This window comes from Oryzias latipes, chromosome 4 (assembly GCF_053564925.1).
Source record: "Oryzias latipes strain Hd-rR chromosome 4, Olatipes_Hd-rR_3.1".
Lineage (NCBI taxonomy): Eukaryota > Metazoa > Chordata > Actinopteri > Beloniformes > Adrianichthyidae > Oryzias > Oryzias latipes.
The window spans coordinates 20,650,948-20,672,241 of NC_136240.1; the positions used below are offsets into that span (position 1 = coordinate 20,650,948).

At 38.4% G+C, this 21,294-nt stretch overlaps 2 protein-coding genes and 1 long non-coding RNA gene across 15 annotated transcripts in view; 2 read left to right on the forward strand and 1 right to left on the reverse strand.

Annotated features, from left to right (window-relative positions):
- LOC101171070 (discs large homolog 1-like protein) overlaps positions 1 to 7,203 on the forward strand; it is a 99,190-nt gene extending 91,987 nt beyond the window's left edge. For all 13 annotated transcript variants that reach the window (XM_011474174.4, XM_020702506.3, XM_020702507.3 and 10 more), the window contains 6 exons: positions 333 to 383; positions 1,031 to 1,132; positions 1,308 to 1,480; positions 1,561 to 1,670; positions 2,614 to 2,705; positions 3,772 to 7,203. In XM_011474174.4, coding sequence (XP_011472476.1) covers positions 333 to 383; positions 1,031 to 1,132; positions 1,308 to 1,480; positions 1,561 to 1,670; positions 2,614 to 2,705; positions 3,772 to 3,878 — 635 coding nt within the window. In that variant the 3' untranslated portion in view covers positions 3,879 to 7,203. The remainder of the gene's footprint in view (positions 1 to 332; positions 384 to 1,030; positions 1,133 to 1,307; positions 1,481 to 1,560; positions 1,671 to 2,613; positions 2,706 to 3,771) is intronic.
- Positions 7,204 to 9,346: 2,143 nt separating this feature from the next.
- meltf (melanotransferrin) lies at positions 9,347 to 18,392 on the forward strand. The gene is made up of 16 exons (XM_011474176.3): positions 9,347 to 9,714; positions 10,056 to 10,210; positions 10,632 to 10,731; positions 10,970 to 11,152; positions 11,288 to 11,447; positions 11,927 to 11,994; positions 12,101 to 12,285; positions 12,764 to 12,929; positions 13,031 to 13,182; positions 13,277 to 13,373; positions 13,445 to 13,639; positions 14,280 to 14,433; positions 15,403 to 15,470; positions 15,561 to 15,748; positions 16,807 to 16,999; positions 17,069 to 18,392. Exons 1-16 carry the CDS (start codon positions 9,666 to 9,668, stop codon positions 17,134 to 17,136), a joined length of 2,181 nt encoding a protein of 726 aa, XP_011472478.1. The 5' UTR covers positions 9,347 to 9,665; the 3' UTR covers positions 17,137 to 18,392.
- A 976-nt stretch (positions 18,393 to 19,368) lies between these two features.
- LOC101159004 (uncharacterized) lies at positions 19,369 to 20,244 on the reverse strand. Its single transcript, XR_908651.4, has 2 exons — positions 20,156 to 20,244; positions 19,369 to 20,054 (listed from the first exon to the last, which is right to left on the reverse strand). It is a non-coding gene; the product is annotated as an uncharacterized LOC101159004 (long non-coding RNA).
- Between the last annotated feature and the right edge of the window lie 1,050 nt (positions 20,245 to 21,294).

The window sequence follows — 21,294 nt, forward strand, 5'->3', positions numbered from 1 at the left end:
CTCCTCTCTGTCAGTGCTTGCTCTGCCTTTGTTAATTTTTTTGTTTTGTTTCATAGTTCAGGCGCATAAAGCAGTTGCTGGTTTGTGTGCTTCCCTCTGTGTGTGCTTGTGTCACGTACAAATGAATTTATATTTACATTTGCGTATGTGTGTGCTGTAATCATGGTACTTTTTTGTGCATGTGGGTGTTTTCTTGTGCAGGTTGCCTCTTTCTGCCTTTTTAGGGGTCTTCATGAAGTCTGTCCTGAAAGTTTAGGAGGGTAGAAGGGTGATGCGCTGTCAGTCGTACTTATCTAAATATGTCCATCATTTATTTGTGTTATTCTGAGCAGCTGGTCAGGAGGAGATCCTGCTCACATACCAGCCTGTCATGCAGCAAGAAGGTTAGTTCTTCTTCCACATCATCTTTTTTTCTCAAGGTTTATTTTGTGCACATATCAGCTTTAACCATCGGGCATAAATACTGAAATAGAAAGTAAATTCAAGAAAGTCCTTTAATGTTAACTAAACAGACAATAAAGATAATCTATTAGGGGAAAAAACTTAAATAAAATCCACATATTTCTGAGTGACAAAAGAAAATCTATTGGTGTTTAGAATTTCTCTTGAATCCCGTGACAATTTTCTTAAAGCCAATTTTCACTGTCTTTTAAAGAAAACCCTTAATCGTTCATATATTTACAGCAGAATTATGCCTTTTGTTATTCGATTGTGAAATTCCCCCAGTCTATCACAGATTTGGTTCATGCTAACTACCTGCTCATCTTTAGTTAGGTTGACTGTTGAGAAGTGGAAGCTACCATCTCCACGCACAGAAACATAGATGGCAGGAAAAAAAAAATTTCTTTTCACAACCTTGTAATTTCTCAAATGAATGTAGAACACACTATATTACATATTGTTTTAAAATAGAATAAATAGAAAATTGCACACTTATTTTTTAATGTTCTTTTTTTCCTTTTAAGTGTTGGTGCTGCCTAACTCAACTCCATGTATTTGTGTGGTTACGAACATGCTGCCTTGATTCCAGTTAACTACACGCGGCCTGTCATTGTGCTCGGACCGATGAAGGATCGAATCAACGATGACCTTATCTCTGAGTTCCCCAGCAAGTTTGGCTCCTGTGTCCCACGTGAGTTTCATATAAACACATTACAGCAACTTCATTTTATGATGCTGATGCATCAGATTGATGCTGTGGCTGTTTATAACTGGAGTGATATGACCTTAATGTCAGCTAACTTGAGCTTGTTTGACCTAAACTTTCATTGGGAGACCTTATTTCCCTGTATTTGTAAAATCCTCAGACACAACGCGACCACGGCGAGACTACGAGGTGGATGGCAGAGATTATCACTTCATGTCCTCCAGAGAGCTCATGGAGCGAGAGATTCAGGAACACAAGTTCATAGAAGCGGGACAGTACAACAACCACCTGTATGGAACCAGCATTCAGTCTGTCAAAGAGGTCGCCGACAAGGTGAGGCCTCTGATGACGGGGGGTGAGCAACAGCATACAGACACTTAATGACCCTTGTGTTTCTCTGTGTGTGTCTTCAGGGTAAACACTGCATTCTGGACGTATCAGGGAACGCGATTAAACGTCTCCAGATGGCAGGAATCTATCCCATCGCTATCCTCATAAAACCCTGCAGTGTTGAAAATATCTTGTGAGTGGCAGCCATGCTTCACTTCACACTTAAATCATCTAATTGTAGATGAAAATAATTTTACACTACTAGGTGATGGTGTCCAATGCTTCCGGTTAAGGCTCTGTGACCTTGGAAACAGCACATGAAAGTTTTGTTTTGTTAATGTTATCCTCTTTCACAGAATAATTGTTTTGTCTCTGATTGATTCTACTGTTCTACACATGTACTCAGTAATCTCTAAACCCCAGTTTATTTCAAACTAAACACAGCCTCACTTGCTCAGCTCTACAACAAAATGGCACCCCCCCCCCCCCCCCCCACCAGCCTCACTTTTGTCTCACCTGCAGTGCAGCAGTTATTGTATGATTGGTCAAGCATTGAGGTGGGTGTGGTCAAAAGCAAAGGAAACGAAAGAGCGTGATCCCACAACCGTCCACTTTCACTCCTATTCTCCTTTTTCTCAGCAATAGAAACTAAATATTTTGGATCTTTTTCATCCATACTGACTTTAAAATCATGTCATATTTGCCTCGCTTAGGAGCAGTTTTATGCTTGAATTTATTGTAAATTATAAAAAATTGACCTGATAGACTACTGGTTCTTACAGTTTGAACCAGACAGATTGTCTTTCTGCTTGCAAAATTTTTGCCAGCTTTTATAAAAAGCTTAGATCCGGTATCTTTACTCTTAAATATCCTTAACACATTGGAGAATGTTCTGTTAGACTAATCAGATACACTTTTTTATTGTGTACTTTCTTCACTCATTACATTGCCTGCAGCTGCTATATCCTGATAGGTAAAAACTTGTAATGACTAAGAAATGTTCTCTTTTATAGTTAAGTCAGCTGGTCTTCACATGCTCTTCACACAACAATACATTTCCAGTAAATGTATAATTGAACATGTCTAAAACATTTCAGTAATGTATTTGGTCTTTTAACTCCCACCTCTTTGTGCAGAGAGATGAACAAGCGTTTGTCTGAGGAGCAGGCGAGGAAAGCCTTCGACAGAGCGCTCAAGCTGGAGCAGGAGTTCCCAGAGTATTTCACTGGTCAGTTTTACTGCAGAGCCGCATGTGTATTGCACATGTGCAGGCTGCGGGTTCTTTCCAATGTGCAGCTTAAGCATTTGAATCCACATGCAGCTGGTTTTTGATCTGAGACTTCTGATGAATGCAGTTACAAAAGCACAATTTAAGTAGGCAGGATAGGCAGTGACAGACAGTCACAGCAGCTTCATTTACAGTTCCAACACTGCATTTAAGGCTACATTCACTCCGGCCACAGCAATGCGCATTAAACCACTTTCAGTTAAACGTTTATGTAAACACAGGTATATGCCTGTTTCTGCCTTCCGCGTTCAAAACTCTCGTCCACATATCGCTACGCAAGTTTTCTAGGTCAGTTTTCGAGGTCTACGTACAAAATGTGCAGCCATTGAATTTGACCAATCTGCTAGTGACATATGGGTGAGCGTCCTTTTCAGGTCACGGAAGTGCCGACCGTTTGAAAAGTCATCATGGAGGAGAAATCAAAAAATGTGGTTTGTTCCCAGCTGGAATTAAATGACGCCAACTCATTCATGTATCGGAATATTGCTGTGACAGAAAAAACCTGGAGCAAGATTTGGGAGATTTGCTCTGCTTTAACATTTTGTATCAAGCCTTTTCCTACTGCATGTACATCCGCTAGCATCGAGCAGTGACAGCGCAGTCTGAACACCATGTGCTCAAAGCGTGTTCAACAGTTACCCGTGCAGCCCGTTCTTGAACATATGTCAAATGCCTGGAGTGTACGTAGCATAAGATCAAACTTTTGCTACTATATCTCTGAAAAAACTGTGTAAATTTACCACTATTTTTAATAAAATCTTATTTTTTATTATCAGGAACCTCCAGTAAATAATTGTGAGGAAAAATACAGATCTATCTCAGCATTTAAATTATTCTGTGCAAATCTAGTAAAAAATGTTTGGCGTGGTCTTTTTACAATGTTTTTAACCTTGTGAAACAAGTTTGACATTTTTCTAGGGAATTCCAAAAATATAATCCTAATATAATGAACAATTCTTTCTTCGAGATTTGCCTCATCGCCTGTTGTTTGTTGGTCTCTTGGCAGCTGTGGTCCAGGGCGCGTCTTTAGAGGACATTCACGCACAGGTGAAGCAGATCATCGAGGAGCAGTCTGGTCCTTACATCTGGGTTCCCACCAAGGAGCGACTCTGAATAATCGCTCTCACACGCACACACACACACACTCGCACTGTCAATACTTCCCACTCGTCTGATTTTCTATTATCAGCCTGCTTCCCCTCTAACATGGTGACACACATGCATATTCACACAAGCACACTAGGTGGGCGAAGCTGGGACTATCCGGGACTCACGTCTGTCCAGCAGCCTGTTGGTGGATCTTCCTTCAGCTCAGTTCCTTATTGTTCAAGGAAGTGGTTCCAATCAAGGCGACATGTACCATTATCTGATTTATTTCATTACTGTTCTTATTGTTGTTGTTGTTGTTGTTTTCATATTAACAAAGGGTAATGCATTCATGTATGGGTTTGTAATGATAATATTGTCACCAAGAGGCAGACTTTTGCACGCTGTAGCTTTAAGAGCATGTTTTGGGGACAAATCTTGATCGTTTTCCTGTTCTGTCTGTCTGCTTGTCTTTTCTCATTGTATCTCTTCTGTTTAGAGTTTCATGTTTATTTCTGTCTTTCCTTTTCATATTTCATCCCGTTCTTTTTTTTCAACATTGACAGCCTTTAGACTCGAGGTGAATTTTTAAAAAATTCTATCCTTAAGGTTCCCACAACAATTTGGCCTTGATGGTCAAAGAAAAGATTCTGTTTAGAGAAAATGTTCCCCATGAATTTAGCCTTTTTGGGGGAAATTGTATTGAGACTTAATGCCATTAGATTTGAAACAATTATAAATTATAGTCAATTTGTTTTTTAAAGTAAAAACTCAACTCATAATGCTGGAGCAAAACACTGAGAGCTTTGGTCCTGTATTTTTCACATTTACCAAAATTATGCTGAAAAAAGTAAATACTGTATACACTTTGTGATAGATATTTCAGACATCACTGTAAATCAGATAAGTTGATGGTTTGATGCAGTGTCTACAGGCAGGAACCCAACATTACCTTTAAAATGCCTTTTCTTGTGAGATTTTGGTGACAGACGTGCTGCATACTTCATACATGACACCACTAGGTTGTGTGTTTGTGAAAAAACCCTGTAAAAATGTAAAAATGCGGAGCTGAACCAAATTATACATCAAATTTCTTTGACAAAAGCATAAACAATCTTGGGAATAAACTGGGGTTGATTTGGCCATTTGCATCCCATCTAGAAATTTACAATAGCTTAGTTTTATGGAAAGGAGACATGTGGGCCCTTGTTTGTGCAGAAATATTGACTTGTTTTTCATGTTGAATTGAAATATTAAGAAAAGGTTGGGTTTAGCAGGTTCAAACTCCTGTGTTTTTAAAAATGTGGAAACTTCTTCAGAATTCATCATTCTGTCCTAAATGATCACAGCATAAACACAATATGGCCAAATGAGTAAACTGAATGACCAGCTGAGTGATGCATTTACATCGTGAGAAAAACTGAGCCTCACAAGCAGACGTCTCCGGCTCTATTTAGAAGATATGGCGTTGACAAACCTGTCAGTGTTGCTCATTCTAACCTGTGAAAGTTTAATAACATTTTGACATCATTTCCTATCAATTCTAGCATCTTCAAATGTTTTCTGTTGCTTTTAAAGTGACTAAAATGGTTGCACCAACTGACAGTGTGTTAAAAACCAACAATTCATGCATTAAAACCTGATTTTTTTTTTTCTTCTTCTGCCAATAGCTCTAAAAAGGGTTCACTCTCGTTTTTTGGTCTAGTTTTTTTTTTTTTTTTTCTGTAGCAAAACCATGAATCCTTAAATGTCACATCAATGGTTTGATTTAAGTTAGTCTGGGATCCAGATGCCGCATTCAAAAGTAGATGTTAAAAGAATGTGTGTGAGGTAATGGTTGTAGAGACAGGTCCTGGATTGTAACAGCCATGCCAGAAACCTCCCCACAACCTTCCCACATTATGAACTTGTCCGAAAACATGGGTTAAAATGGCCATAATTCCTTTATTTATCAGAAAAGATCAGTCACCCGTTCTAGGATAAAAACTCATTTGCATGGGAGTATGTTGAAAAGAGCAAAGTGCAATCAAAACACACCAGTGCTCCCAAGCTTTGGGGTTTTTTGCTCCTAAAAAAGTTCTGAAATTTGACATTACCTTTAATGTACAACAATGATGTGAAGTGAAGGTGGAATAGTACATTCAGACTAGTGATGAAGATGCAAGAACAAAACTGGGTTAGATCAACACTGTATATGTGTGTGAAAATTTAATAATATTTTCATCTAGAATTTTACAAAATCCTGTGGAAAATGTAGGTCCAGATGCTCTCTGTATGAATTTTGACTTTGTTCCGTTCTCTTGTTTGTTTTTATTCCTTCACTTGTCCTCCATTCGTCCACAGTGGGACATCAGTTGAGCTTAGACAGTGTATCGTCTCCTTCATCAACCCTATGATGTTCACCTTCCTCTTTCCTTCTTATTGTAGTTGCATTAATGAGGGCTGGTTTCCTAAAAGCATCTCCAACCACAAAGCTGATACATACTCCTTTCTGACCTGATCTTCACAGCTTTGAGTTGACGGTGTCTGTATGTCTTACATGTGGGTCCTCCTCTGGTGAAAGCTTCTGTCATGAATGGTTGATCTGCTGCATGACTCCTTCAGTTCAAGTTGTTTTGTTTTTTTCTCTCATGCTGCGTTTAGAACTCTGAGCCTTCTCTGTATACTTCTGAAGCTGTATCCACGTGGGACGTCTGCACTCCGCACATTACTGCATGGTACTGAGGGGATTTTTTTTTAACCCAATTTCCAGCTGAAGTTTGTATCTCGTCAAACATGTCTTCATGAAAGTAAACTGGCATCTGCTAAACCCTTCGCCTGTTAATTAACAGCTAAAAAAAATGCAAGCGGAATCAATCAGACTAACCTGACGTGTTTTCAAGCGTAACATGTTCGATGCTTTGGGTGACACACCCCATGTACGGACTTGAAAGCCATCCACTCCCCCGCCACCACCCTGGAGCCTGAGGCGACTCCTCCAAGCTGACAGGAGACCAGAGACACACAGAAAGGCGGTTCTGTCAGCAGGGTAGCTCCCACATCCCAACAATGACTTCTCCATGTGACCAAGTGTTGAAGGCCTCATTTCCTCCCAGAATGTTGAGCTAAACTAAGTCTTTTCTGTAACCCTCGAGATGAGTCGTGTTTGTCTGTTGAAAGAACTGAGCTCTGTGTGACTCTGGCTTTGTGTTTTAGCCGAGGGACCATCTCACTGTCTGTTAGAGTAAAGCACCGATGCAAAGAATCTATTACAGAGATGGATCTATATCTAACATATTATATTTATCCCTGCTCTAACTGCCTATTTTGGTACAAAAAAATAAAAGTCTTGAGATTTACTGAACTCCCTCGACCAATGACTAGAAATGCTTATTGTTTTTGTTATGTGGTATGAATGTGAACATTTCAAATGGAAATGGAATTTCCTGTATTTTGTCCTTAATGTCGGGTTTGATTCCATCTTTGCTGTTGTGACTCCAGCACTATATTTCCAAACCACCTAAAAGTATAGAAAACGTCAGACAATCATTTAAAATATCAAATAGCTTAAATTGCACAAAAATATATTTTTTAAATTAATGACTGTGAAGGAGGCAGTTTTTTTCATTGTACATGTCAGAGCCAGACATGGACTCTGAAAAAAAATCATTTTAGTCTATTTTAGTTTGGGCATATTGATTGTTTTGAAATGGGAGCATCCAAAGCTTGGTCGGTTTGAGTCCTCCTTTGTTAAAACAATACTAATACATTTGTTTTAATAACGAAAAGGGTGGAAGAGACTAGTAGTAAATTGAATTTTCAAGTTTGTTTAAAATGTATCATTTACAACAAAAGGTTAGCAATGCCATGATAGGCTTGAAATGAGAAAAACTGTATGAAAAGATTTTACTGGTTCCATACGGATAATCAAAAAGACACCAAAAAATGTGTTTTAAATTACATACACATAGACTTTTTCAAAGAAGCCTTTACTATAACTGTTGCGACATGGTAAATTTAAAATCAGAAGGTATTTAAAAGTCACAAATCCAAAGGGGAAATAGGAAAGAAGGGCTCTTCTCAAGTGTTGAAAAATAAAAAAAAGTCTCTGATTTAACCCAAAACCAAGACATTGCTGCTAAATGTGTTTTTGCTGGAGCTAAATAATGAAACAAATCACGAAATGTTACGACAAAAGATGAAAATTAGTTTTACTGAGTTTTGCACAATATTTACTTGATTACCTTGGCGATACACACATTAATCTGTAAAATGGGAGGTTTATTTATTTTCTTTTACTGGAAAGCATCTAAAATAATAATAATCTGACGGTTTTCCTAGACTTGTTCACAGGACTCATAAAAAAAAAAATCCAAAGGCTCACAGTTTCACTTTATCAGTTCATTGGGTTCTTCTTATGGAATTACAAATCGCCCGCTTAGTTGTCTTTACGCCCTTTCACTTATTGGCAGATTTGTAATTCCATATCTTCTGCTCGTGTGAGCTATAAACCCAGTAATTTACTGACATAAAAGTGAGACATTACACTTTAAGAGAAAAAAAAAACGAATTGTGAGACTAGGGATGTAAAAACACGCGGTTTCCAATAAAAATCATGTGTCCGAATGTCATAAAGATCTCTATATATTAACCACAGCCATCATGCAACACCTGCTGTACGTGACCTGAGAGGAGCAAAGTGTGGGAAACTCAACTGACTGAAACCTTTTTATGAAGAGGAAGGATGCCTCTAAACTGCAAGCTGACAGCCTGCAGAAAAAGCAGCAGCAAACATTTGTCCCTGAATAAAACAGATTTTCAGTGTTTTTCTATGAAGTGCAAAAGTTAATTTGTTGCTTTTTATCCTCCTTAATTAACAGAGGTAGATGTCAGGCAGAATACTTGTAGTGTTTTTACTCTTTCTTCAATATTTCATTTAAACGGAAACTGAAAATATTTGGTTTTCACCATAAGCTTTCTACATGAGGGTTTGCGAAAAGCTGTGTTGAAGTTATTGTGCGTGCATGGGGTTGATCCTCATGAGCTCCCCTCTTGACAAATTGACCAACCTTTATTGCCAGTAGGATTGAGTTTAAGTGTGCATTGCTGCATTTTTAGGTTATGTCAGCGTGTCCTTTGAACTGCTTACTTGACTAAAAAGCTCCTGCTTCTCCAACCAGCTGGGGTTCTCCCACATCCCAGCATGGAAGGGAAGTCAAAAAAGTTAAAAAGTTTTCAATCTGATGCACAATTCAATACAGAAATTATACATTTTAAATCTTCTTTCATAGATACTGGTATTTACTTTTTTCTTTTATTTTTTAGCAATAATTAATCAATCAAAAACATATTAGCAGGACAAATGTACTTTCTCCTTCACAAACTCCTCTAAAACTCCAAACAAACAGCAGAAAAAAAATAGTTTTCTGGCCACAGAATTGAGTCAGTCCCCCACAGACTCTCTCTGTTAGCCCGGGTCCTTCCTTCTGCATATGAGCTCCACAAGAGTGGAGAACAGAAGTAAGTGGAAAGCAAAGGTGGAGTCAGAATGTCAAAAAGGCTCTCTGTCCAAGCGTTGGCCTGCAGCCACGAAGCAGCAGAGACGTGTCAGCCCAGGTAAGCCAGGCCTGCACTCCTCTGCAAAAACTGCACCCTCCCTCTAAAACTCAGTCTTGTAGAGCTGTAAATGTTAAACCACCGCCTCGTCTGACCATTACAGGAGGACTTTAGGCCGGACTGCAAAGATAGAAGGAGGACTTTGGCTCAGGAGACGCCATATAAAGAAGAGCAGTCTAACAGAAGCTGTTTAGTGCAGAAGTGAGAAGGAGTGAAGCCATGGCCACGTGGAGGATAGTGGGAACTTTGCTGATGATAACACACATGGGTAAGAATGCGTATTTGATTTTTGAAGCTCAAAAACAAGATGTTTTGTTTTACTCCAAACTGATTTAATGTTTAACTTTCACATATACTAGTTTAAAAGCAAGGCAAGAAGGAATAAAAATGATTTTTACAACACAAATTATTTTAGTGGATAAATATAAAGCTTTGTGTAGATCAAGCAATGGAATCATTTTAGAAACAGCTGGTCAGATCATTTAAGTCTCTTAAAAACCAAGCCATTTTCCACCTTACCACTTTTATTAACTAAAGCAGAGGATCTAAATGTTCAAAGATGTTCTCATGAAGAAGACATCATGTCTGCGTCCATCTTTGTTCCATCAGTGCTGAGCCAGAGAAGCATCAGGTGGTGCACCATCTCAGACCCTGAGCAGAGGAAGTGTCAGGCCATGTCTCAGGCTTTCTCCAGTGTCTCCATCCGGCCCTCTCTGAGCTGCGTCAGCGGACCCACCATCGAGGGATGCGTCCAGAAACTCCAGGTGGGATTTGGAAAGAAGTTATTCTTCTAACTTCACGACCAACTTCACTGGGGCCAAAATTAAAGCTAAGAAAAATATCATAAGAACAAACAATCGATAAGGGAAGCATGGAAATGTTCAACAAAGCTGATATTACGTGAGCTCTTATCAGAGAGGTCAAAGGGTTCTGGAGCCTTCTAAAGGGTATCAGAGAACTTGATAAGACATCCCGATTGCTTAAAGGTGATCTGGGAGTAAGTCTTTCCCCTCAAAAATGAAATAAAGTGCTTATAAATCTTTAAAACCTTTGGCCTACAATTTTTAAAACTTTGAAACTTCTTTTGATTGTTTTAGCTGCTTAAGAAATGCTGCCATTTCTGCAGCATCTGAATCACAGTTTCCACCAAAACTCATCTGTGTTTTTTTTCCTGGACCTCTGCAGGATAAAACAGTGGATGCCTTGTCCATGTCTGGCCCTGACATCTACAATGCAAATAAAACTGTGTCCTTTAAGATTGCTGCAAGTGAATCAAAGAATGGAGGTACGACTCACAACTTCCTGTGTGTAATGATTTCCAGGGAATTATTCCATCTCTTAGAACATTTTAAATAAGATGCAAACTTGACACCTGTTTCCCTTAGTGTAGTCTTTGCATCTGCAGCAGCAGGCTGCAGTATGATCCTGTGCATCTCATTCCCTGAAGATTACAATGCAGCAATACATCCAAAACCATATGGGAGTTTCATGTGCTCTGCGCTTTTGTTTGTTTTTTTCTGCAGAAACCGCCAGCTACTACGCCGTTGCTGTTGTGAAAAAAATCAACTCTGGCATCAACATCAACAACTTAGCAGGAAAGCGGAGCTGCCACACGGGTAAAGGTCGAACTGCAGGCTGGACAATGCCTATAGGATACCTCATGGACCAGGGTTACATGTCTGTGATGGGCTGCAACATCCCACAGGGTAGGAGGGGCTTGTTTGTGCTTTTACTGTGCACTTTTAGGAGTAAACACCTGAATGCACATCCAGTAAGCTTTTGTAGCTCATCCTGTCCATACACAAACAATAAAACGTTTTTGGGGGATGTTTTGGAATCAGGGGTGGCAGACTTCTTCAATGCAAGCTGTATTCCCGGTGCTAATGAGTCCGGTGACCCTCCTTCTCTGTGTCAGCTCTGCAAAGGAGACAACAAAACTGGACAGCACAAATGTGAGATGAGCACCAATGAGATGTACTACAACTATGAAGGAGCCTTCAGGTAACACATCTCTGTTCTGCAGTCATGCCACTCTGAACCCGTAACTGGTTTCATAGGAATGTTATCACAAGTTAGTGCAGAACTAACTTGGGGGATGTTATCTGACATTGCAGAGCCTCTGAGAATATTTCTGCAGACTTGTTTTTTTTTTTTTAGAAATCTAATAACTTTTATCAGGCCAACTTGTGGACAAAACAAAACCTTCTGAAAACTTTTATCAGAATTCTTCAGGAAAATAAGGCACTAAAAGACATGAATCCAGAATCTGTCAAAGCAATTGTAAAATAAATCCTTCTGAGCACTTTAAAATGAAATGAAGAGGTTTTTTATTGGTTTACATCCATCAACTTGTTGATCACGTGTGATGCTGCTTTATGATATTCTTTCAAGGAAAAACACGATCAAATGCAGCTCATTTGGGACAACAAAAACACTCCTTCCACTCCTCTTTTTGAAATGTGTGATTTTTCTCTCTGTAGGTGTTTGGTTGATAATGCAGGACAGGTGGCCTTCATCAAACACACAACCGTTGGAGAAAACACAGATGGTAAAATCTTATCTTACAATTAAAAGAAATGTGATTAGTCAGTCATTTGTCTGAAGGCTGAATCCCTTTTCTGTTTTGAATAAGGTGTTTATTTTTTTAACTTTAGGTAATGGTCCGGATTGGGCACAAAAGCTAAACTCAGCGGACTATGAGCTGCTGTGTCAGGATGGTACCAGAGCTCCCGTCTCACAGTGGAAAAGGTGTCACCTGGTCCGTATCCCGTTTCGTGCCGTCGTGGTCAACAATGACATCACTCCTTCAGTGGTGTTCAGCATGCTGAAGGAAGGTCTGGTACGTCTAAAACGTACATACCATTCCAAACATATATTTTTTAATCTATAGTTTTATGTACACTTCAATGGACAGATTATTAGGGGGGAAAAAATGGTCAACAAAATCTAGAAGTTCTTCCAACTAATACTCAGAAAACCTTTGATTAAATTCCTAAGGTTGTTTTGCTAAAAATAAGCTTGTACTTTCAATAATTTTATAGTTCCTTTGCATCCTTTGCACTTTCCAAACATCCACTAAGAGGAATTTGGCCAACACGTATAACTGATGTCCAACATTTAAATGTTGTTCGGTCATGATAAAAAAAAAAAGTGACTTCTATTTTTATGTTAAAACATGTTTGGCTACTTAAAACATGCTTCAGGTCAGAAAACAAGACAATTTTTCTTGAAATAAGCTTCTTTTTACGTTCTTCAGATTCAGTTTTTGCAGTGTTCATGTGAATCTGCATATTTTACCACTATTCTCTCCTTTCTAGGAAAAGTCTGGCTTCAAGATGTTCTCATCTTCAGATTATGGAGGAGGAGCAGTTCTCTTCTCCGACCTCACCACCACGTTTGAGAGCGTGACGTCAGAGGACCCAGAGACGTGGATGGGCAACCTCTATAACAATGCCATGAGAGCCACGGACTGCAAGCCAGCAGGTGATACATGTCACTCGAAATCGAACATGTCAAGATTTGATAAAGAGGCAGATGAAAAATGTGGGTTTCCTCGATGAGTTCACCTTGTTCTTACATGGCAGACATCCCTGCCGTCCTGCGGTGGTGTGTGCTGTCCAGCGGCGAGCAGCAGAAATGTGCAGACATGGCTGTGGCATTCCAACAAAAAAGTCTGACTCCTAAGATCACCTGCATCCATGGGGACTCTGTGACTGACTGCATGGATAAAATCAAGGTTATTGATTATCTGCATGTTTTTTTCCTTACGTTATGGCAAAAGAAGCTCTTATTTCTATGACTTCACATAGAAAAATGTCCCGTTTGTTTAGAAAAGGGAGGCAGATGCTGTCACTCTGGATGGAGGTTACATCTACACAGCAGGGAAAGCCTATGGCTTGGTCCCTGCAGCTGCTGAGAGCTACACAGGTGAAAACGCATTATAAAAGTGCGTTCATTAGATTTCTAAAACATGAATAACCGCTGTTGGTCTTGATTAGATGACACCGACGGGGCCTCGTACTATGCTGTGGCGGTGGTGAAAAAGAGCAGCACTGACATCCGTAACCTGGATGACCTGCGTGACCGTCGCTCCTGTCACACTGGATTTGAACGCACGGCGGGCTGGAACATCCCCGTGTCCACACTGATGGAGAGAGGCCTGATCAGACCTGAACAGTGCAAGATACCACAGGGTCAGTGAGTGTGAAGGATGGAGGGTGTCACAGAGGTGTGAGCGCCCAACATGACGAGTAATTCCATCATACCAACAGGCGTGACTGACACAACCAGAACTTTTAATTTTCTGCTCTTCTTCTTTATTTTTTATAACCAGACTGAATGTAAAAAGTACTCTGTATATTCTTTTTTTCTTTTTCTTTTTTTGACAGTACAATAGAAGTAGTCTAAGTAAATGAAAAAACATTTTTCATTTTAAAGTGTATAAAAATAAATTAAACTAGATTAGCAGGGGATATTTTGTTGAATATTTTACCAGTTTAGCCCTCTTGTAAACTTGACACAAATTTCATCAAAAGGATTTTATCACTTTAAAATCCTATTTTTTTATAGATCTGTTAAGATATACCGGTATTTTTGTTGCTGTTCTAAAACTATTCATTGAAATCTTACTTAGGGCCAAAATGTTCCATTCCTCTGGTCAAAGCACACCCCTCATCATCTGCATCACCTATTCTATTTTTCTATTACTGGATTTTTTTTTCTATTTGCACACTGAGCGAATATCAAATCATTGAAATGACATGGATAATGCTGTTTGATTATTTTCATGTCATTTATTCTTAAAGAGTCTTTTTTATTCTTTCCCCCTCTTAGCTGTGGGAGAGTTTTTCAAGCAGAGTTGTGTTCCTGGTGCCAATCAACCCGGTTTCCCCAGCAACCTGTGTGATCTGTGTGTGGGAGACAGCTCAGGACAGAACAAATGTGAGAAGGGAAAAGACCTGTTCGATGGATATGATGGAGCATTCAGGTACAGACCTGCACCTTTTTAGAAGACTTGTTTTGAACTAGTCCTCATTGTAAAACCTGTTAACTAATTTACTATTGAAACCTAAGAGGCTCCAGCAGACCCCAAAAGAAATTAAGCGGGTTTTGAAGATGGATGGATGGATGGATGGATGGATGGATGGATGGATGGATGGATGGATGGATGGAAAATTTAGAGCTAAAATGCTTTAAAAAGGGGACAAATCACCTGTAACAAGTTCAGTCTGGAGTACAACTGTCGTCTTTTGCTTGATCAGTAGAAATTCCATTGAAAACCCTTTCAATGGAATCTGCTGGTCTAAATGCTAATGGTCTCATTAGCATATATTTCAAATAATTTGTCTTTATTGGATTTATCATATTAAAACAAACATAATTAGTAAAGATAACTGTTGATGCCTTTCATGCAGCACTTGAGAAAACCTCCTTTATGAAGGGCCACTTTATAAATTATCTGAAATGAAATTAAACAATAATCTATTTACCTTCTTTTAATTTCTTCCTCCAGTATTTTTGTACTGGAATACAAATGTTTTTGGAGGGAAAGATTTTGTTGTATTTGACAGAATTTTTTTCAACGTAGAGGAGTTGATCCAGGATTTTGTTTTTATGTTCTTAGTAGTAAATTAGAATTGTTTTCTGTCTAACTAAAAAAGTGCATTGTTAGTGTCATTCTGTTTCAGTTTCCATGAAAGACTGTGAGCAATCCAAGTATACTTCGCTAAGTGATTTTGAAAATCACATATATTACTAAATCCTTCCAGGAGATTGCTTTTTATATGCTTATTGTTTTTCATATTCTCACTTTTCTTAGTGGCTTAAAATATTTGTTTTTTTTATTCCTTTTTTATTATTATTATTTTGTTTTTACTGTTGGGGTGCCAAAGAGAGAACCTCCTCCATGATGAATGACCTGCCGAGTTCAGCCCTGACAGTTTTCTTGTTCCTTTAGGTGTCTGGCTGCGGGGAATGGGGATGTTGCCTTTATCAAGCACACCACGATCTTCCAAAACACTGATGGTGAGTCAAATTTTACACAGATTTCTACTGGAAAACCAGATTAGCTTTAATGAAAACTTCACCAAATGTGCTATGTGTTTTTTATTTTAGGTCATTCATCTGAATCGTGGGCCTCAACTCTCCAGTCCAAAGATTTCCAGCTGCTCTGTCCTCAGGGAACTAAAGCTGAGGCCTCACAGTACAGATACTGCAACCTGGCTAGAGTTCCTTCCCATGCAGTGATTGTGCGACCAGACACCAACATCCATGCTGTCTATGGTCTCCTAGAGCATGCACAGGTAAGAAATTGTGTCCGGGTTTTGGCTGCAGGCATGCAAAAAATAATACCTGTCACTCGCAGAAGTATCCCCTGTGCTATCTTAGATGACCCCACCCTTACATTGACGTGTTATTCCTACCATGACAAAGGTGGATAAAGGTGGAAAGAATTCATATAATCCATGGACACCAGTGAAGATCACAAATCATTGAAGAAAAAAGGTTCAGAGCACTGTCTAGTGGGTCTAGATGACCCAACTCCCAATGTTAAAGTGCCTAGGATTGCACAGGGTTTACACACACTTAAAATAATGGCCTCTTTTCAGCCAGTTTAAAGAGGAAAATTCCCAGTGAAAATGTTTCATCATTTAAAGTATTAAAGAAAGTTGACACCCTAAATTCTCTTCATCCTCAGAGTTCTCATCTGAGACTCTACAAACCTCAGTCAGCTTGATAAACAATAATGTTACCTTTGTTCATGCAAAGAGCACTGCCTGGTTCTTAGTGCAAACAGACTTATCATCTCAGACATACCTTCAGATTTAAAAGCTGACATTTTTTCCTTTTTATATTGAGTTTATCTATTTGTTCACTGGAACTTAGATTCAACAGGTTATGCATTTGTATTAAGTAATAACAAGACATTTTAGACAATCAAAGTGGATTTTTGGTGCTGCTTTCAAAGATGCTTCAAAAATGTATATAACTAAAGGAATTGTTCATTCTTTATCAACCCTTGTGCTATCCCAGGCACTTTAATCTTTCCACCTTTATCCACCTTTGTCATGGTAGGGAGAACACGTCAATGCAAGGGTGGGGTCATCTAAGATAGCACAAGGGTTAAAATAATACAAAGTGGGTTAAAGTGTGTATGTGCAGACTTCATTAACATTGAAATACATAATTGGAACATACTGAATTGAAAAATATGTGCTTTGTTAAAAAAAAAAATCACATTTCTCCATATTATTTATGGCATGCAGATCAGGCCTATTGTGTTCTTCTGTGAGGGTCTATGACAGGACATTACTCTTACTCTTTTTGTTCTCATATTTTGTCCTCTCCCTCCCCCCTGTAGGCATACTTCAGCAGCGACACAGGTTCTGGATTCAGGATGTTCGACTCCCAGGCATACAGTGGTACAGATCTCATTTTCAAGGACTCCACTGTTCGCATCATCGCCGTTGGTGCCCGAAAGACCTACCAGGAGTGGCTGGGTCAGGAATACATAGACTCACTTGTTGACATGGAATGCAGCTCATCCAGCATTGGTAAAAACAAAAATCTATTATCATTTACTAATTTAAAGCTGTGAAATAAACCTTTACTCCTGTTTCCAGTGACGTCATCTGCGTGGCTGATGCTGATGACCGTCCTTGGCGCCATGCTGACCAACATCTGGGCTTAAACACAGCTCGTCCAGCTCTGCTTTCTTCCGCTCACTTCTCTTTGTGATTCCTGTTTCTCCACTCTCCTTTTTCTGTCACTCGACACTAATCTTGAGGTTGTAACCGTCCTGATTGCTGTCCGCTCGAATCAGACTCAGTAGCATCAGTTCAGTTTAGCCCGGCTTTTCTGGGAACCTTCTGTTCATTCTGCACATCTACTACCTTTTATTGGCTTTAGACATGAGAGGACGACATGTTGGAGCTCCCTGTGGATTGGAAAAGTGTTATTGTTAAAGCGCAGCACACTTTTATGGCAGAGAAATGTCAGCTACTTTCAGCTAGTGGGGTTTAATGGGAGATTTAGACACTTTTGGGTGAGCTGCCATATCAGTGCGTATGCTGTCACCTGTTACATTTTACATCATACTGTTTAAAAGACAGAGACCAATATTTTAGATTTAACTCACCGAGATGTTACCTTCAAGTGCAGCACATTGACAAACCGTCTTTTGTTCTTCTTGTTTTTGTGCTGAAAATGTATCTGTTGAAGTAGTCTGAGGCTTTGTGCACCAGAATACCATATTTGCAAGAATTCAATAGTTATTTTCTTTAAGACCCATACTAAGAATGAATGACTGCTTCTCCATAGGCTGTCTGCTTCATGCGTTCTGCTTAAATTCTCAAAGAAAAGAAGGTATTTTTCAAGCCCTGAATACTGAAACTCTGTTTTGCCATTTCTTTCTAATTTGTTCATTAATGCACTAAATTATGTTGCACAGAAACGTACTGAACCACGTTTGGTTCCTGACATTTGGGGAGAGCATGAAGGATGCAAACTGGGGTTAATGCAGCAATTCAGTTCAGATTCAATTGAATTCAAACTGTACATGAATCCAAATAAGAAAACTCCTTCTCTTTTTATTTAGAAAAGATGTACTTTTCTTGGGTGATTTGGGGCTTTAAGCACAAGACTTTCAGGTTCTCAGACTTCTGAGCTACACATGCTCCTTGATGCTATTTTAAAATGTTGATTGAACGTGTTTTATTTTTCCAGTGTTGAGAGATTTATTTTTATATGAAGTTCAGGTGTCATATCAGTGTATATGTACTGACTCATGCCGTCTGAGTAATGCCTTCTCTTTCTTCTGATAGAGATTTATTTCTATTTGAAATGATGTAACATGTGACTAATATTTAGTTGCCAGGCCAGTGCGTCTGCATAAGTATTTCTACACAAAGCTGTCTGTCTATACAATAAAGCAATATGCAACTATAATGCCCTCTGTTTTGTTGTGGTTTTACACTTTTTGTCAGACGTTTTGTGCCCATTTTTATTTTTAAACCATTTTCACTCCAAACTTTACACATTTTTTCCAAACTTTTGAGGTAGAGATTAATACGTTGTATGTATTCTCCTTATGATCATTTTTCATTTGCCAGAATTCTCCGCTTTAACCAAATGAAGTCTAAGTGTACAAGAATACTTAGTCTATGCTAAAAGTAAGGTTGTGTAAATTTTCTTTATATGCTGTGTATTGGGAACATAACATGTTCTAATTTAGTCTGAAGTAGTATTCAGTTAACATACATCCTACGCATATATAGGATCTTTAGTATATTCTCTCTCTCTCTATACCGTAGCCTAATAAAATGAAATTTAAGTGTAGTACTTTTTTGCTAAAGATCTCTAAAATGTTTTAAGTACCGTAGTTAGCTCAACCAGCTAACTTTTAGTGTCATTTCAGTTCTACAATTAAAGCAATTCCAGCGTTTATTAGACAAGGGTTTAAATTTCTTATTTATAATTTACTTCAAAAAAAGCAAATGAAAATTTCAGTCAATTATTCTTTTTTTTTAGATTGATTTGTTCTGGTGACAAAACGATAACTTGCTGGATTGTCCCAACCTACCAGTGAAAAGAAACTGAATGACATTCATCTGAAATGAGTGAGAAATAGACTTTGTAAAAAAGATGTATTTTTATTATTGTTTCAGTAAAGAAAAAACTTAAATTAATTGTATTAATTAACTGATTCTCCATTCTTTTCTTTTGGCCCTGAGGGGGAAACAAAATTGTCACAGTATTTCAATACCAGCTATTCTTCTGAGATTTTATTTGTTATTTCCTTTAAACTCTGATGTGACCTTTGCAAAATGTGGTTATTGAATTACTTCTATCAAAAAACATCCACCACGGTAAAATACCCCTAAATATAAGATTGATTGGTTTGACTTAAATCAAACAACAAAGCTTTAAATTAAACAATTTATTATAGTGAACATAGCTTCATTCTTATTGTATGTACATAACATCTCTGTACATGTGTTTTACATGAACAAAAACAGAACTCAGGTTTGTTGGCAGAGTTGTTTACAAGCCCACTGAGGAAGGGCAATAAAAAATTTAAGTCGGCAATAAAGACACATATTAAAAGGTGCATTAATCATTTAATATCCATAAACTACTTCCTGTTTTGCTTCAGAGAACTGTTTAGAGAGCTGACATGTCTGCTGGACAGAGTATTGCTCTCTCTAGATGATCAGCAGCTTGTTTTGTGTCTCCATTTTATCTCAGTTCAAGGTAGTTTATTTCTTGATCCTTCCAGATCCCTCCTTCCATCCCTCCTTTACTTCCTCCACGAAGGTATTTCGTACTCTCCGGAGGCGGTTGTTTATCTCTCCCAAGTCACTCGGGACTTTGCCGGCCTCTTGTCGGACCTGCCGCAGGGTCTCCGACTGGAGGACCCGCTTCGACGTATCCTGGCCGACTATCTGAGCCTTAGTGATGGCGTAAGCTGTGATCTGGGCCGCCCTGCGAATCGGCCGAGACTCTGCTAATTTTTCGACCAGGTGGAGGTTGTTGATTAGCAGTCCTAGCATGCGCGAGAGCATTTTCGCCAGTTAGCTCAGCCAGCTAACTTCTGACGTCAGTTTAATCCTACAACCAAAGCAGTTACGACATTCAGTAAAGGAAAAAAAACTCAAATCTATAACTTGTATATGGATGTCAAATTCAAATATACATTAAAACATCCTTACCTTGGAGAGACAGGTGACCGGCCAGACTAAATGACATAACAGGAGTTTCTTCTTTTCGAGTTTAATACAGTTGACAAAAAGGCAAAGGGGTGAATTGTCGCCACCTATAGGTAAAGAGAAGCCACAGCGCCATCCGTGTGAATTAAATGTACTGGGGGAAATTTTTAAAGTGATGAAAACTCATTAAAGTTGTAAACATATCAAGGTTTTCTGTACTGATATCCATGATTGGGTGTCTCTTAAAGTTTTAAATATTACCACTTTTTCTTTAACTGATGTTTTCTACTTCATAGACAATTTGGACTGAGATGTTTCTAATCTATGTTATGTTGATGTTAAACCTTAACAGAGTCAGTCTGTTGTAAGTCATCTTTTTTAAATCTATTTAAATCTTCTTTATATCTATTAAATCTACTTTTCTGATTATTTTAACTCTCTTAAATGTATTTCGAATATGAAAAATAAAAAACAACATTAATTTATAAAAATGTTGAAAAATTCTATTTTAAGTTTTCCCTAAATTAAATTATTTTTCTTTCTTAAATTATTTTTTTCACTACACTGACTTTGTAAACAATAAACATATAATGCTTTAGAATCTTGGTTTACTCAAAACAACCTTCTGGTTCGTCAACTGTTTGACTCAAATGCATCTCTAATGTCACACGAAGAATTTTGCCATAAATACAGCTTCAAAATACCTCAAACTGAGTTTACCATTGTCCTAAAGGCAATCCCTAAATATGCTAGCATGTTATTTAAAAGCTCATCATTGCAGAGTCCAACTTTATTACCGACTGACCAAACTAAAATAGAAATTAGCCAAATTTGTTTTTTCTCTTCACGCAACACAAATCGCCTTATACGTTCACTTTTTCAGAAGGATGTTGTGGGTATTACCTATGTAGTTCCTTATCGGAATAATCTAGTTTATCGAAAAAGATATGGAATCTGCCAGCAAAATATTTGTTAACCAATAAAGTAAAAGAAATCTCATTTAAATTAATCCATGAATTCTAGCCATCCAGACTATACCTGCAAAGATTCAAAAAAGACATTGATGTAACCTGCTCTTTCTGTCAAGAACACCCTGAAGATGCTGTGAATTTATTATGGTCATGGCCCTTTTCCACTAAACT